This window comes from Thamnophis sirtalis, unplaced genomic scaffold (assembly GCF_051295495.1).
Source record: "Thamnophis sirtalis isolate CommonGarterSnake01/CBP01778 unplaced genomic scaffold, rThaSir2_p1.2 scaffold_15, whole genome shotgun sequence".
Taxonomy (NCBI): domain Eukaryota; kingdom Metazoa; phylum Chordata; class Lepidosauria; order Squamata; family Natricidae; genus Thamnophis; species Thamnophis sirtalis.
This window is the reverse complement of record NW_028261395.1, coordinates 6719154-6737738: the sequence shown is the minus strand read 5'-3', so window position 1 is coordinate 6737738 and position 18585 is coordinate 6719154. Positions and strand designations below refer to the sequence as shown.

Sequence of the window (18585 nt, the reverse complement as noted above, 5' to 3'; positions counted from 1 at the left end):
TTTTGCTTTCTATCCCACATGACATTTCTTTTTTCCTTGTTTTATATGGCTGCCGGTGTCATGGTAGAGCCTCTGGATAGTTGAAAGCAAGTTTTAACGTAAGAAAAACAAATCAAATTAACCACAATACAAAGCAGGCCTTAAAGAGCCGAGGTGGCGCAGTGGTAAAATGCAGCACTGCAGGCTACTTCAGCTGACTGCAGTTCTGCAGTTCCGCTGTTCAAATCTCACCGGCTCAGGGTTGACTCAGCCTTCCATCCTTCCGAGGTGGGTAAAATGAGGACCCGGATTGTTGTTGGGGGCAATATGCTGACTCTGTAAACCGCTTAGACAGGGCTGAAAGCCCTATGAAGTGATATATAAGTCTAACTGCTATTGCTATTGCTATTGCTATTGCTATTGCTATTGCTATTTCTTTCTTTCTTTCTTTCTTTCTTTCTTTCTTCTTTCTTTCTTTCTTTCTTTCTTTCTTTCTTCTTTCTTGAGCCGAGGTGGTGCAGTGGTTAAATGCAGCACTGCAGGCTACTTCAGCTGACTGCAGTTCTGCAGTTCGGCTGTTCAAATCTCACCGGCTCAGGGTTGACTCAGCCTTCCATCCTTCCGAGGTGGGTAAAATGAGAACCCGGATTGTTGTTGGGGAAAATATGCTTACTCTGTAAACCGCTTACAGAGGGCTGAAAGCCCTATGAAGCGGTATATAAGTCTAACTGCTATTGCTATTGCTATTGGTTAAATAATTAAATACATTAATACATGTTGGGAGGTGGAAGGAGACTTCCTCGGTTGCATTGCAGACAGCTTGTTCTACAAGCTGAGATTGCCTCCTTCCCAATTTTGCGGATCAGGGTTGTTGGGGGCAGCTGGATTTGCAGCAAAATGTATTTTTGTGAGATGTATGGTTTTATTGCTTATATTTTCTTTCTTGCTGCATATTGTAAACCACCGAGAGGACTGAGATTAGAGGGGTAGGCAATATATGAAATGAATATCCTCCCAGGTAAGAATAATTGAATTTAATGGAAATTCTGTTTAAGTCAGAGTGGCAGCATTACTTATTGGAATGGCTTACCTCGTTGTCTGAAACTACCTTGAATAAAATTGCATGTTAAATATTTAAAAGCACAAGGTACCAGTCCATCATAATAGTGAAATCTGTCAACTTTCAGAGAGCAACACTAAGTCAACAACACATTGAGTGACTTGGGTGGGGTGATGACGGAAGCCTTTGCGGTGGTTTGAGAAATTTATTTCTGCTGTCCGACGCCAAAGATTTTTTGGCAGCGATATCTGTCAGAAGTACCCTATTGGCCAAGATGAGGATCATACGAGGACGCTCTTCTATTGCTGCCAGCAATCCTAAGTAATTTCCTACAATAGGCTGCATGTCACGATGGATAAATGTTGTCTTCAGTAAGAGTGCCTTCTCAATATCATTAGCTGAAGAAGGTGAGCGGAAGGACTAATAGGTCGGCTAATGGGCTTCCCATAAACCGTGGCACGACAAAACCGCGCTCCACTAAAGCGCGTCCGATTAAACCGCGTCGCTGACGTCATCAGCAGGGCGACAACAGCCAGCGCGGAGAAAAAAGGGCGCTTTAAAAAGCGCTTTGAAAGCAAGCCGATTCAAGTTAAGGTAAGGGTTACGTTTAGGTTTAGGTTTAGGGTTAGGGTTAGGTTAAGGGTTAGGTTTAGCGTTAGGTTAAAGGTTAGGTTTAGGGTTAGGGTTAGGTTTAGGGTTAGGTTTAGATGTTAATTTTAGCTTTATCGTTCACAGCGTGCTTTTTTCGTCGCGCTGTGATGACGTCAGCTACGCGGTTTCGTCGAGCGCGCTTTAGTCGAACGCGGTTTTGTGGTGGAACCCCCATAAACATCTGATCAGCCATGAGGTTGCTGAACCAAACATGCCTTGGTCTGATCATGGCATGGGCTATGCTTATCTAGTCTTCTTTCGAAATCAGTTGGCAGTTAGCTCAATGCTAACTAGATACATAAATTTTGGACACATGTAATTTTGATCATCATCTAGAGCAGGGGTGTCAAACACACGGCTCACGGGCCAGATACATCACATACTGGCCCCAACCCCGCCCGGTTTTAGCGGAGGAGAAAAAAGTCCCAATATGTCACGTGACGCCGCCGTGAGGGCGCAAGTTTGACACCCCTGATCTAGAGCAGTAGTCCCCAACCTTTGTGGCTTGGCAGCAGAATGAGGGGGGGAGGGGAATCAGGAGAGGGAGCACATTCAGCTCAACTTGCACAAGCGATGGATCGGCACGCTTGTGCATGCAAAGCTCAACTTGCTCAACAAGTTGTGCTGTGTGTGCGTGTGCACCAGGGGTGGGTTTCTCACCCCGTTCCAACTGATTTGGTTGGAACGGGGCCGGCGGCGTCCTCACGCACGTGCGCGGCACACGCATGCGTACTAGCGTCTGTGCGATGCTCCAGCTGCTCCTGGAGGATTGCGCAAGCGCTGTATGCGTCCTGCGCATGCATGGAAGCGCAGAACTCGTCAAAACTGGGTAAGGAGCGCGGGCGGGCAGGTGCGCCCGTCTCCGTTCCCGGAAGTTACTTACTTCCGGGTTCGCCGACCAACTGGTTCGCAGGGACCGCCGCGAACCGGTTGAAACCCACCCCTGGTGTGCACGACAGTGGTGGGTTATGACCAGTATGCCCTAGTACGGGCGTACCGGTGCCTGCCGGGAGCACCAGGTACCATTCCGGTACGGTGCTCCGGAGGGCCCGCCCGCCCACCCGCGCTCCTTACCGGTATTTGAGGTTTTCGAGGCTTCCAAGCACGGAGCGTACGGCGCCTGCGCGACGCTCTGCTGAGCAGCTGGAGCGTCACGGAGCATCGCGGGCGGTAAGTACACCGTGCCGCTTGCAACGAGATCAGGAACCCACCACTGGTGCATGAGTACCAGCCCACTGCTCGTGCAGACTGGTTGTGAATAGGTCACAGCTTGATAGTGGGACACTACTAGAGCAGAATATTGTCTTACATTGGAAGGCTGAATCACATCTGTTTGCCAAAGAAAGTAGTTGCTTTTTTTGGGGGGTCAGCCCTAGAAAATGAAGAGTTGTTTACATGGCAGCATAACACACTAGATTATTACCAAGCAAGGTGCCAAGGTGGCGCAGTGGTTAAATGCAGCACTGCAGGCTACTGCTAGATCAGCAGGTCAGCGGTTCAAATCTCACCGGCTCAAGGTTGACTCAGCCTTCCATCCTTCCGAGGTGGGTAAAATGAGGACCCAGATTGTTGGGGGCAATATGCTGACTCTCTGTAAACCGCTTAGAGAGGCCTGAAAGGCCTATGAAGCGGTATATAAGTCTACTGCTATTGCTATTGCTATTACCCATTTAGATTACAATTTGAATCTTGCTCAAGGATACACAATTGGTATCGTAGCAAAGCCAGAATTTGTTTCCAAATTCATTCTTTCCATTATACCATTCAAGTTCTTTTGATCCCAAAATCCTGGAGGATGATTCCCATTTCCTTACTAAAATCAGGGAACTAGCTATGCAGGTTGCATTCACATACCACACCATCTCTGCCAGAAATGTTTACCCAGTAAAACAACTTGGACTTAAATGCTGTCAGAGCGGGCAGATGACAGTGATCAAATTGGCTGCCTGTATCGCTCAGAATAAATGCTGTAGGTTACAGCATGTACCTTAGAAAAGACATGGTAAGTTACAGCTTACCATTTGTGCAAAGGAAGTAAATGGAGAATCCTGATAGGACAGAGACAACTGGGAAATAATTGTATGAAACGAGGCTTCTTTCCCACATTACATTAATAAAAGAGACATTGTTGGAAGTGGTTGACTAGTTAAAACTCAGAGCCTCCACACCCCCAATCCTATCCCATCCCCGGGTGTCTGGTCCCTTCTTTGCCATCTTGTCTATGTGACTTCATCTGTTAATCTTTTATTTCATAATGGATGATTTTAACTTTTTAAATGCTTTTTTATGTTGTAAGCTGCGCAGGGTCATTGGATACAAGATGGGTGGCAAATAAATTTAATGAATGAATGAATGAATGAAAAAATGAATGAATGAATGAATGATTTCTAGGTTTTATATCTTGGATCTAGGTTAGCAATAGCAGTTAGACTTATATACCGCTTCATAGGGCTTTCAGCCCCCTCTAAGCGGTTTACAGAGTCAGCATATTGCCCCCAACAACAATCCGGGTCCTCATTTTACCCACCTTGGAAGGATGGAAGGCTGAGTCAACCCTGAGCCGGTGAGATTTGAACAGCTGAACTGCAGAACTGCAGTCATCTGAAGTAGCCTGCAGTGCTGCATTTAACCGCTGCGCCACCTCGGCTCTTTACGTTACATACTGGACTGAGTAGCATATGTGTGTAGCTCTCTCAGCTACCACACAAAATTTCAGATCGCTCTAGAAAGTTGAATATACTGCACACAGGCACAACAAGATCCAGAGACTCTCTGAACAAACGGGGCTAACTGGTGGTGTGCAACTGTGGTGACATGCAGACAACACCACACAACACACAGACCTGTCCATTGTATAATTCACACTTGCTAAGTTCACATTTAGGACCTCATGGCACCCGACAGAACATAATTAATGTTTCTAGTTTCTGGGCAAGATCTGTTTAATTTGTACATATTTTAAACTTAAATTTTAAATTTTATGACATACGGTAGTATGCCTTATTTTAATTGTGGCAGGAATAAACAAACAAACTCTAGAATTTTTTTAATTATACAGATTGTTCAAGCGATTGCATTTGGTATGACAAGCAAATGTCATTTCCTATCAAGATAAACCTTACGGCATCTCTTACCTGTCCCTGAGAATTGTCCAAAGCTCTCCACCTAAACAGGCTTCCATCAACATATATAAATACTTGCTGTCCTTAAAAGTCCTATATAGCCTATAAAAGAAAGGGGGAAAAGAGTTATGAAGGCTTACTGGACTTTGAAACGTTAAATACAGTCTATGATCTTCTGCCACTTAAAGAATAGGGTGATGGTTTTTAGGCGTTATATTATTATTGTTCTGAGAAAAAATGAGTCTATTCAGTCTTCTGTCAATTCTTTTTTTCTGAATTCAGTAGACAACATGTGACTTAGCTTTTGAGGATTGCTGTCATTTCCCCCCCCCCTTTTCCTGCATCAAGGGAATCTAAATACTGGAGGCTTACTATACCAACTGTTGCCAATCTCTAATGAATTATAGATGTTGTAAGACATTTGGCCTTGCCAGGATCAATGAAGTGCCTTGAGCTATCCGTAATAGCAAATATCAAAAGATGCCCCATCATGAATGGCTCTGCCTGTGGGGGTTCCCAATTACAGAGGATATGCAACATACTGTAATTTTGAGAGGGACTTGAGTGCTACATTAATTAGACATCTCATAAAAGCACTGGCAGATGCAGAAGAAAATGGGCGTATCTTTTGAAAGCAAACTACATGAGCTATTGCTACCCATAGTAAGGCAAAAATTGGCTTAACACGTTTGCAAACACAATCCAACAGGGTTGAATTATTTTAAAACTTCTGTCTTTTGCTTCTGAAATTGCTTTACAGATTAAAAGAGCCGAGGTGGCGCAGTGGTTAGGGTGCAGTACTGCAAGGCCACTTCAGCTGACTGTTATCTGCAGTTCAGCGGTTCTAATCTCACCGGCTCAAGGTTGACTCAGCCTTCCATCCTTCCAAGGTGGGTGAAATGAGGACCCAGACTGTGGGGGGCGATATATGCTGACTCTGTAAACCGCTTAGAGAGGGCTGAAAGCCCTATGAAGCGGTATATAAGTCTAACTGCTATTGCTATTGCTATTATTTAATGTTCTTTTCTGGATTATAGTTATAGCACTTAGACTTATATACCGCTTCACAGTGCTTTACAGCCCTCTCTAAGCAGTTTACAGAGTCAGCATATTGCTAGCAGTCTGGGTTCTCATTTTACCGACCTCAGAAAGATGGAAGGCTGAGTCAGTCTTGAGTCAGTGACAATTGAACTGTTGGCAATTGGCAGAATTAGCCTGCAATACTGTATTCTAACCACTGTGCCACCATGGCTCTATTTATGAATAATGAAGGATCTCAGGTGTATATAGCCCAAGACTGTACTAAAGATATTTTGTTTTGTTGATTTCTTACCTTGTTTTTAGTGCTCCCTAGCCTCATGAAGAATTCTGACATATGCAAATCTAACATTGTTGGAACATTTGGACTGCTTTTAATCAAAATAAGAGTCAGCATATTGCTAGCAGCCTGGGTTTTTACTTATTCTGTGAAGGGATCTTAATAATTTTTTCTTATGTTTTTTCCTCATTTTTCTACTTTTTTTTTGCTAGAAAGCTGGGTATTTTAGTTAGTTAGTTTATTAGTTTATTAATTTTGTATGCTGCCCACTCCCGAAGGACTCCGGGTGGCTCACAATAAAACAGGGAAAGGGGATAAATAAGATGATAGAAACAATATTAAAATAATTGTGACAACAGTCACAATTGAAGCGGGGCTGGATACTTCAACAGCCCCCAGCCTGCCGGAACAGCCAGGACTTAGTAGCTTTACGGAAGGCTGGGAGGGTAGTAAGGGTCCGGATCTCCACGGGGAGATCGTTCCAGAGGGCCGGAGCAGCAACAGAGAAGGCTCTCCCCCAGGGGGTCGCCAGTCGACATTGGCTGGCAGATGGAACCCGGAGAAGGCCAAGCCTGTGCGATCGAATCGGTCTTTGGGAGGTAATTGGCAGGAAGCGGTCTCTTTGAAATAACTCTTAGGCAGAAACAACTTTTACTTGTATTTTTACTATTTTATACAAGTTGCATAAAATTATAATGGTGACTCAGAGGAGGTTAGGAGATCCAAGTATCGAAAGAAGCAAAGGCAGAATTCAATGTTGCTCTTAGCCACCTAGTAACATTTTGGAGGTAGAAATGCGTGCATGTTTGTGTATCCGCCTATACATGATAAGTTACTAAGGTATGATCTGTGCTGTCACAGCTATTAGTTAAGAATGGGAAGGAGAGCAGAAATACCATGTTTCCCTGAAAATAAGACAGGGTCTTATTTTCTTTTGAACCCCCCAAAATAAGCACTTGGCCTTAATTTCTGGGAGGTCTTATTATTTTTGAGTTGCAAAAGGCGGTGAGTGTGGTCACCTCATGGCTGCTGCTGTGTTGCAATATTTTTGGGGAGGGCTTATTTTCAGGGGAGGGCTTATTTTAGCACATGCGCTCAAAATCCTGATTGGGCTTATTAGCAATAGCAATAGCAGTTAGACTTATATACCGCTTCATAGGGCTTTCAGCCCTCTCTAAGCGGTTTACAGAGTCAGCATATCGCCCCCACAGTCTGGGTCCTCATTTTACCCACCTCGGAAGGATGGAAGGCTGAGTCAACCTTGAGCCGGTGAGATTTGAACAGCCGAACTGCTGAACTGCAGTCAGCTGAAGTAGCCTGCAGTGCTGCATTTAACCACTGTGCCACCGCAGCTCAGTATCTGGGGATGTCTTATTTTCAGGGAAACAGGGTAGCAATAGCAATAGCAGTTAGACATATAAGTGCTTCATAGTGCTTCATAGCCCTCTCTAAGCATAGTCAGCATATTGCCTCCAACAATCAACGTCATTTTACCGACTTCAGAAGGATGGAAGGCTGAGTCAACTCTGAACCAGTGAGAATCGAACTGCTGGCTGTCGGCAGAATTAGGCTGCAATACTGCATTCTAACCACTAAGCCACCACGGCTTTTTGAAATATAGTTAACATGCCTTCAGTTAGGTATAACGTTTCATCATTGTTAATAAGCAAATGTCTATCTTTAAAAATGCATTTGCTGCTTTAAGTTATTCATTGCCTGCTTTATAAAGCAGAGAGCCATGATATTTTGTGCACATTGCAACTTTACTCTTCATTTAAATTACCCTATGGTATTTACAATGATCAATAACGTAGTATCGGGTGTGAGAATTCATGTACTCATTGGATCCTTCGGGCATTTGAATGAATGTTTAGACCAGATAAGGCATTACATAGCAATTTGATAGAATAATGCAATGAAAAGCTGAGCACAAATTTCTGCACACTAAAAGAAGGGAGTTTTATCCAAGAACACAGCCATACCTCACAATAAAATCTGAGTGAGCGCCTTGCATGATCTGTTTTTCTGAGCGTATATGTTCTTGCTGCCTCGTGTCTACTATGTGACGTTTCTTTAGTATCTTCATTGCAAAAGTTTTTGATTCATCACTTTTCAACTGCACCTTAAGGAAACCAGACATTTGAATGATCAGAATCAGTGGTTATAGTAGGGCTCCTAAATGTTGAGCTTTGAGTACATAATCGCTAATCGTTACTTTCAAGTGCAAAGTAATACAATCAACAGGCTTACAATTCTATATTCAGACTCAAGTTAATGGCCGTGACGGTTTATTCTTCTTTTGAGTAAAACACATGTGAAGAAATGTGATTGCTCTAATTTTCACTCGGATTCCTAATGAGCTGGGATGAAAACCATGTTGGAAGGGAATAATTTGATTTTAGGGAGTCAGAATAATCATTTTTAGGAATGGGATAATCTGATTATGTAATGAGATGAATGTGATGAGAAAGTCTGTACAATTATAGGAACAATTGGCATGTTATTTTAAATTATTATCATACTTATGTATTTTAAAATGTGTTGGTGGCGGTTTGTTAACCAAGTTCGTTGTTTGATTTTCAAACATTCGGAAATTAAACAACAAACTCAGAGAACAAACCACCACCAAGATCGACCAGCCAAGCTACAAACATTTCCCACCATTTCTAATTTTAAAATGTTTATATCTAGCATCTTATAAAGTAATGCGAAGCAATACATATCCTTGCATCCAGACGAGGGAGATGATGTGATTGTGGTGCTGACCAAGTACCTGGAGACTGTTTGGATGGGGAGAAACTGACTTTGATTCAATTTTGGCAAAATGGAGAGGCTTTGGGTTTTTAAACCACACCCTTCAGGATTTGGTGATCTGTCATCAGTGCCGGATTTTCCTATAGGCTAACTAGGCTTCAGCCTAGGGCCTCAAGATCAAGAGGGGCCTCCATTCAAATTGTTAGCAAAATTAAAATTACACTATTCTAAAAACAGTGAACACTAAAACACTGAACCGAAAATAAGGAGAAATTCTACGCATATGACTAATAAATAAACATAAAAATGTATTGGTTAAGATCGTTCCAGTGCCGTGGCAGTTGGGGAGCCCGCCCACGTTCCCGGCACTGGAAGTCGGGCAAGAGGCGCGGCCTCTCCCAGTAACCGCCCCGTTGACGTGGAGCCCACCAGCGGCCAGGCAGGTGAGGGTGAGGGGGCCGAGCCAGGCAGCTGAGCGCAGCAGGGGAGGCGGCTGGCCTCGCTGCCTTTGCTGCAGAGCAGAGCCGCCCTCCGTCGGGAGGCCAGCTATATATATTGATATATATTGATATATATCACAGTAATGATGTATTTTATTGTCTCTCATGTAATTTACAAACTTAAAAATGGGAGGTGAAAGGGCCTCATAAGTGGAATAGCCTAGGACCTCTTTTCATCTAAATCTGGCACTGTCTGTCATAATTGACTCTGGACAGGATTGCACCTACCTAGATGAGCTGATGTGCAATTTGGAGGAGTCTTACTGGACTCACCTCTCCTGCTTCAGAAGCAGGTGGCAACCATAATTAAGAGGGGCGTTGCACAGATTTCTCTAGTGCCTCAAATGTGCTTTTTCTGAACCCAGAGGCCATGCTTACTCATGAACCCAGAGACCATGAGCATTATATACTTTAATCACTTCTCATTTGGATTACTGCAATGTGCTCGATCTGGTGCTGCCCTTGAAGACTACTTGGAAGCTACAACTGGTCCAGAACACAGTAGTGTGTCTGGTACTGCATGTTTGAGAATGTTACGTCTATGTTGTGCAAGCTACAATGGCTACCAGTTTCCTTCCACATCCAATTTAAGGTGGTGGCAGGAGTAAAGTGGTTTGGACTGGTTCACCTGAACCGTAGTAAACATTCTATGCTACTGGTTCGGGTGAACCGGTTTTTCCAATGATCAGCAGTGATGCGCGATTTATATTAGCTAGAAAGCAGGATTTCCTGCTTTCAAGCTAATCTAAATCGCGTGGCACAGCAGATTCCCTCACTTGCTGTTTGCTAACCTTTGCAGGCATGATCTATGCATGTGCAGAAGGTCCTGCTCATGCGTGGAGGTGGCTTGTGCACGAGCACTCATATTGCTACCGAACCGGTAGCAAAGGTAAGTGGATTTCACCCCTGGGTGGTGGTTACCCCCTTTAAAGGTCTTCATAGCATGGGATATGGTTATGTGCAGGACCATCTCTCCCTGAGAGTCTCTGTCCATCCTACCATGTTGGATAGGGTGCCATGCTCCAGGTTCTTCCCCTGACATCTTGCTATCTAAGGAGCTCTCAGTAGTGTCCATTTTCTACAGCCGCTTCCACTTTAAGGAATACTTTCCCCCACTGGTGGGATTCAAAAATGTTTACTACTGGTTCTGTGGGCGTGGCTTGGTGGGCGTGGCAGGGGAAGGATACTGTAAAATCCCTATTCCCTCCCGATCAGCTGGGACTCGGGAGGAAGAGAATAGGTGGGGGTGGGGCCAATCAGAGGTGGTATTTACCGGTTCTCTGAACTACTCAAAATTTCCATTACTGGTTCTCCAGAACTGGTCAGAACCTACTGAATACCACCTCTGCCTCCCCTCACAAATGATTAAGTAGGTTCTCACTTGTTTTAATATTTTGGAAGGCTATCCAGATCTGGCCTTTTACCCAGGTATTGGGGTAGAATGAAATTATCTGGAGCTGGTTGAGGGACTGGATGTTTGCTTTATTTTATAGTTTATGATTTCATAGTTACTAGTTTGGTTTTGAGACACTAAGAATTGTGTTTAAGGTGGGCACCCGTTCATCTAAACAAACAAATCAATGAAATACTAACAGAGATGGAAGCCATGTCATTTACTGAGTTTCCACAGCTTAGTCTAGAACAGTGTTTCTCAACCTTGGCAACTTGAAGATGACTGGACTTCAACTCCCAGAATTCCCCAGCCAGCATTCGCTGGCTGGGGAATTCTGGGAGTTGAAGTCCAGACATCTTCAAGCTGCCAAGGTTGAGAAACACTGGTCTAGAACATTCCTCATTCCATCCCACTGCTTTAACCACTACACCACATTCCCTCTCGTATTTGACTTCCTTTTTCTTTACTCACCTTCAACTAAGCAAGCCAGAAAACCCTTTACCTTTCCACACGTGTTTTGCAATGACATCTCTTTTCAACATTTATTTTAGCTTTATGTAAAAAAATAGCTCCTGCAAACATATTACATTATATAACATTTGGTCAAATGTTTAAACAAAAGACTTGACCATGTAAAATAATTTTCAACGGTCTTTTCATTAGGCACTCCAATAACATTAAATTGTCTACAACTGCATTATCCTTATTCCCATGTTCTCAGAAAATACTGTATACTGTCATGGAGGCTGTTTTTCTTGTCTCCCCCCCACACCATGTGAAGGAAATGTTGGACATGAAAGGAAAAGGGGAACAGAAATGAGTTATCTCTGCATTCAAGTTATTGTAATATAAAAGAGAGGGTTTCTTTCTAAGTGCCCTTGAAATGCTAATAATGAGATTTGAATTCTGCCTTGAATGTAAACATGGAAAAAGTTTCATATTATACAGTATATTAAAGGAAAAAAAAGAAATTCTACTTCCTTCTAGCACTGATGTTGTTACCTAGTTTGGTAATGAAACATCAGCAAGAAAAAACTACAAAGCTGACACAGCTCTGGTAACCCTACCAATAAATGTCATAATAAATAATGACTTTATTTATATCGATTCGATTTACAGTGGGGCAAAAAAAAGTATTTAGTCAGCCGCCAATTGTGCAAGTTCTCCCACTTAAAAAGATGAGAGAGGCCTGTAATTGACATCATAGGTAGACCTCAACTATGAGAGACAAAATGAGAAAACAAATCCAGACAATCACATTGTCTGATTTGGAAAGAAATTTTTTGCAAATTATGGTGGAAAATAAAATCTAGAAGACCTAGAAACCAAGTCATAACTAGAAGCCAGCATGGGCTTGTTAAAAACAGATCATGCCAAACCAATCTTATTTCATTCTTTCATAAAGTAAATAAATTAGTAGCCAAGAGAAATGCTGTGGACATAGTATACTTTGACTTCATTAAGGCATTTGACAAAGTAGAGCACAACCTACTTCTTGGTAAGCTAGAAAAATGTAGGATAGACAGCATCACCACCAGATGGATTTGTAACTGATTGACAAACCATACCCAATGAGTCATCCTTAATGGTACTACATCTAAATGGAGAGAAGTCAGCTGTGAGGTACCACAAGGTTCTGTTTTAGGCCCAGTACGCTTTAATATCTTCATAAATGATTTGGTTGAGAAATAGAAGGGGAACTCATCAAATTTGCTGATGACATTAAGCTGGCAAGTATAGACAAAACCCCAAAAGACAAGCTCAGTGTCCAAAAAGATCTTGACGGACTTGAACAATGGGCCCTGTCCAACAACATGAAATTTAATGCGGAGAAAAGCAAGGTTTTATGCAGGAAAAACCAAAGATACAAGTACAAATTAGGCAAAACCTGGCTCAAAAACAGTAATTGTGAGAGGGATCTTGGAGTGCAAATGGACTTAAATATGACCCAGCAATGGGCAGCAGCAGCCAAAAAAAGCTAATTCAACCCTTGGTTATATAGATAGAAGCATAGCAATAGCAATAGCAATAGCAGTTAGACTTATATACCGCTTCATAGGGCTTTCAGCCTTCTCTAAGCGGTTTACAGAGTCAGCATATCGCCCCCACAGTCTGGGTCCTCATTTCACCCACCTCGGAAGGATGGAAGGCTGAGTCAACCCTGAGCCGGTGAGATTTGAACAGCCGAACTGCAGATAACAGTCAGCTGAAGTGGCCTGCAGTACTGCACCCTAACCACTGCGCCACCTCGGCTCAAAATCACATGAAACCTTTAATCAAAATTACATGAAATATTTATAAATCCTTAGTAAGATCACATCTGAAACACTGCATCCAGTTTTGGTTAGTACATTACAAAAAAGATGTTGTGACTTTGGAAAAAGGGCAGAGAAGAGCAACTAAAACGATTAAAGGCCTGGAGACTAAAACATATGAAAAATTGTTACAGGAATCGGGTATGGATAGTCTAGGAGTGACATTACAGCAATATTCCAGTATTTGTGAGGCTGCCACAACAAAGAGGAGAGTCAACTTATTTTCCAAAGCACCAGAAGGCAAGATAAGAAACAATGGATGGAAACTAATCAAGGAGTGGGACAACCTGGAACTAAGGAGAAACTTTCTAACAGTGAGAACAATTAACCAGTGGAACAGAAGTTGCCTTCAGAAGTTGTTGGTGCTTTATCACTGGAGGTTTTAAAAAAGAGATTGGACAGCCACTTGTCTCAAATGGCATATGGTCTCCTGCTTGAGCAAGAGGTTGGACTAGAAGATCTCCAAGGTCCCCTCCAGCTCTATTCTGATTGATTGAAAATCTAGTGTTTGCCAATAATAGTCCCAGTAAAAACTCAGCAGAAACAGTAACATCTCACATAGCATCTAACTCCCCAACTCTCATCATTGAGCCACTGGGCCACCTTTTAAAGAGCCGAGGTGGCGCAGTGGTTAGGGTGCAGTACTGCAGACCACTTCAGCTGACTGTTATCTGCAGTTCGTGGTTCTAATCTCACCGGCTCAAGGTTGACTCAGCCTTCCATCCTTCCGAGGTGGGTGAAATGAGGACCCAGACTGTGGGGGGCGATATGCTGACTCTGTAAACCGCTTAGAGAGGGCTGAAAGCCCTATGAAGCGGTATATAAGTCTAACTGCTATTGCTATTGCTATTGCTACTTCAGCTGACTGCTAGTTCAGCAGTTCAGTGGTTCAAATCTCACCGGCTCAAGGTTGACTCAGCCTTCCATCCTTCCGAGGTGGGTGAAATGAGGACCCAGACTGTGGGGGCGATATGCTGACTCTGTAAACCGCTTAGAGAGGGCTGAAAGCCCTATGAAGCGGTATATAAGTCTAACTGCTATTGCTATTGCTATTGCTACTTCAGCTGACTGCTAGTTCAGCAGTTCAGTGGTTCAAATCTCACCGGCTCAAGGTTGACTCAGCCTTCCATCCTTCCGAGGTGGGTGAAATGAGGACCCAGACTGTGGGGGCAATATGCTGACTCTGTAAACCGCTTAGAGAGGGCTGAAAGCCCTATGAAGCGGTATATAAATCTAACTGCTATTAATCTCCAATTGTCTCCAAAAAGCCAGCAAGGCCCTTTCCTACATTTAACCAACTTTGAAGCCAAATATATATATGGGGTGGCTTCAATCCATTTGGGAAATTCTAAAAGAAGACGATTCTTGCACAAACAAGTAGATGAAACAAATTCTTTAAAGTAAATTAAAACACCTTACAGCAAGAAGCTCGGACTCAAGAAAATGGGAATATAATTACGAATTTATTTCCAGAAACTTTTCAATGGGGCATTTAAGCGGCGTGCCACCTTTTTCTAGCTTTCACTGGAGGAAACCCAATGTCACAATTCACTGGTTCACAGACCGGAGTTTGGCATCTCCGTGTCTTTCTGAGGTCAGAAAGAAATCATTTTGAAAGAGCTGAAAAACTGCTCAGTGATTAGATGGATGAAAAATGCAGATGTGTGGTAGAGCAAAGGGCAAAATGTCAGTGCTGCACGTTGCCAGTTTTTTTTGCTGTACACCGAAAGGGAAATTGTTCACCTGAATAGTGTGGAATGAGAGCATTTATGCTGCAAGTCATCCAGTCAAATGAGATGCATTTGTATGCTGCCCGAGACAGAACGCTGCTTCATTTAACAACTCTGTTCTCTTGATAGCTTGACACAGCCAGTCTGCCAGAGGAAGAAAATGCTCTTTCAAACTAATTTCCTTGCTGTTGCTAAAAGAGATGCGATTTGATCATTTGTTGGAAGTTTTCTGCCTAGATTCCTCTTTCAAATTCAATTGGCATTTTCTCCCAACAGAAGCCACCTGAGCATGTCAAGACATTCGGCGTTTCAATCCAAGGTGGGACAAGTCAAATCAGCAGTATCTCAAAACGGAGGAAGCAAACTTAGTTTTTTGTGCAGACCATTAAGCTCTGCAGGGCTGTAAAATAAGGCTTGGAAGACAAGCCCAAAGGTGCATGTAATAAACTGTTTGGATGTACTTAAAGGAGTGTACTGAAATCAGTGGGACTCTGATTCAATCTTATTAATTCAATGGATCTGCTGAACCAGGGGTCGGTTGCTGCGAGCCGTGACCCGTCAAAACCGCGGAGGACAAAATCGCGCTCGACAAAAGCACGCATGTGACGTCATCACAGCGCGATGAAAAAAATTAAAAATTGAAATAAAATTAAAATTAAAGCAAGCCGATTCACATAAAGGTAAGGGTTAGGTTTAGGGTTAGGGTTAGGTTAAGGGTTAGGGTTAGGTTTAGAGCGTTAGGATTACGTTTAGCGTTAGGTTAAGGGTTAGCGTTAGGTTTAGCGTTACGTTAACGGTTAGGTTTAGGGTTAGATTTAGGGTTAGGTTAAGGGTTAGGGTTAGGGTTAGGTTTAGGGTTAGGTTTGGGGGGGTTAGGGTAAGGTTTTCGCTTTTTTTTTACATTTTTCGATCACAGCGCGATGTTTTCGTCGTGCTGTGATGACGTCAAATGCGCGCTTTCGTCGAGCGCGATTTTGTCCTCCACGGTTTTGTGGTGGAACTGCTGCGAGCATTACTGCCAGTTTGATGGGTGCACATTTTTTGTGTGCGCGGTCGCCAGACACTTGCTCTGCGCATGTGAACAGTTGCCCATAAATAGGTCTGCGCATGCGCAGAACATTAAAAAATGAAAAAAATGCTGCGCCGACCAGGGAATCAGTTCAGAGGCTTGGTAGGCCTGGCTTGTTGCCGGTTCCGGCGACCCAGGCTGGCAAACCACTACCGGTTCGGCCAAACCGGTCCGAACCGGTAGGAACCTGTTCTGACCCCCACCTTTTCATTCAGAAACGATAGCCACACACAGGAATGTCTTTATCAGTCCCGGCTCGAGCTGGCTGCGAGTCCAAAATAAACACAGATAAAAGGCTCTGGCAAAAAGTTTTCACGCAAACTAATACCAAACGGAATTATGTTAATCAAGACACTTATCCAAATGCTTCTTCTCGATGATTGCAAACAAACAGAGACTTGACTAGAACAGGAACGGAGTGGAACGAACGAACGTTGACTTCTGCAACTAGGGCGTGGCACCATCAGTCTTTTATCTGCAGGAGGAGATCCTTAGCGAGCCACAGCTGCTTGTTATCCTCTCCTGCATGAGCCCCTAAACAACTCACAGGAGGCTTCTGTTGAGTCACAACAGGAACCCACCTCTGTACTGAATGTACGATTAAATCTAGCTTCAACTCAGTGTGCTTTCATTTGATCATTGTAAAATGACATCTGTATTTCTAGCATTCAAAACATAATCAAGATGGAATTCCAAGCCTTGGTTATATTTGTGAGAAAGAAGTGCTGTATAAAAACAGGTGTTCTGAATTATTTAGAAATATGATCATCGTAATAGCTATAGAATCTACTTTAGCACCAACGACTGAATCATGAGTGCTTGAACCAGTGGTGGGTTTCAAAAATTGTTCGAACTTACTCTGTGGGGTGGCCCCTTTTATGGGAGTGGCTTGCCACTCATGTGACCGGATATGAAGATGCCGATGACACTTGTCAGAACCACCTTAAATTACCTCACACGCAGCACTGGCATGCATAAGAATATGATGTAAACTTGTTTTTTAAAAGGCATCTTTGGTTTGCATTAAAAGAACTTCAACACACACAATGTTCTGATTGCACCACAAACGCAGTAGTAATCCTTAGCTTTCACAGAGGCACTGAGTTTTATAAATATGAGCATGATAGTGTAGAATAATCATATCCAAGGACCAGTGGTGGGTTTCAAACAATTTTGGAACCTCTTCTGTAGGTGTGGCCTGCTTTCCGGGTCCACTGGTGGAACCTCTTCTAACCGGTTCGGTAGATTTGACGAACCGGTTCTACCGAATAGGTGCGAACTGGTAGGAACCCACCTCTGGCTTGAACTGCTCCTAAATGGTGACTCCCGCTATGACTGTAGTCAGTGGTGGTACTCAGACAGGTTCTAACAAACCGGTAGTGCCGGTGAGTAGTTGGGCCTGCCCACCTGCCCCTAACCTTTCCTGTCCTATATTTTCCTGTTTATTAGCTCAGCTGATTTGCATGACACAGCAGATTGCCACGTGTCAGCTATTTTACTCACCAGCGCTGACATAGAAGGTAAGTTTTTAAGTTTAAAATGGGTGGTTCGTGCATAAAACATGCATTAGGCGCAAAGCACTCTCTCACCAAACCGGTTGTTAAACCAGTTGCATCCCACCACTGACTGTAGCTAAAATATAGCAATAGCAATTGCAATAGCAGTTAGACTTATATACTGCTTCATAGGGCTTTCAGCCCTCTCTAAGCGGTTTACAGGGTCAGCATATCACCCCCAACAACAATCCGGGTCCTCATTTCACCCACCTCGGAAGGATGGAAGGCTGAGTCAACCCTGAGCCGGTGAGATTTGAACAGCCGAACCGCAGATAACAGTCAGCTGAAGTGGCTTGCAGTACTGCACCCTAACCACTGTGCCACCTCGGCTCTTTCAGTAAGTAATAATAAAGGGGCATAAAGGACTTTCCGGTCAGTAGTGTGTGTGTGTGTGTATGTGTGTATGTGTATTAAAAATATAAAAGACTACTATTTCATCCCAAATGATTACAAGTTCTGCTTAGTGCCCACCAAAGTAAGATGGGTATTGGAAAAAAACAATATGGAATGCACACATACAAGAGAAATGTTCCCATTTCAACCAATAATTGCCTGGAAATCCAAGCAGAAGCATTCTTGTTAAAAAAGAACGACAGTGTGACATTTTGCTGTGAAACGTCAACTTGTTTTTTCTCAAATAGGAAATTATTATTATTTTTAAAAATACTCAGGTGGTTGAATGCTAAATAGCTTGGACGTGAGGAAGAGCCACCCACAAGTAAAGGAATGGCTTCTAATACTGGCTGACATCCAGCGCAGCCTGCTATGACTTTCCTTTGAGTGAAGCTGATATCTGGAGAAACATCTGTTGCTGGCAAGAATCCATCTGACAACTGCTATTCTATCCTGTGATGGAATGGGAAGCATCTCTGCATGAAAGGAACTTGTTGTATCAATATACCAGTGGGTAATAATCCTCCTCTTGTTCATACACATACACACACAATTAAAACAGAAATGATGAATTATTTAACTCCTTTCACGTACATATGGAAACACATACAAACACAGAGACACACTCACTCTCCTTCCTTCCTTCCTTCCTTCCTTCCTTCCTTCCTTCCTTCCTTCCTTCCTTCCTTCCTTCCTTCCTTCCTTCCTTCCAGCATTAACACGCCAGATGAATTACCTTGGGCCA

At 43.2% G+C, this 18585-nt stretch overlaps 1 protein-coding gene across 2 annotated transcripts in view; it reads right to left on the bottom strand.

The window, feature by feature from the left end:
* Positions 1-18585, bottom strand: part of PRKG1 (protein kinase cGMP-dependent 1) — an 837202-nt gene that overhangs the window by 24904 nt on the left and 793713 nt on the right. For both annotated transcript variants that reach the window (XM_087702530.1, XM_087702531.1), the window contains 2 exons: positions 8113-8252; positions 4825-4914 (listed from right to left, as the gene is read on the bottom strand). In XM_087702530.1, the coding sequence (XP_087558656.1) occupies positions 4825-4914; positions 8113-8252 (230 nt within the window). The remainder of the gene's footprint in view (positions 1-4824; positions 4915-8112; positions 8253-18585) is intronic.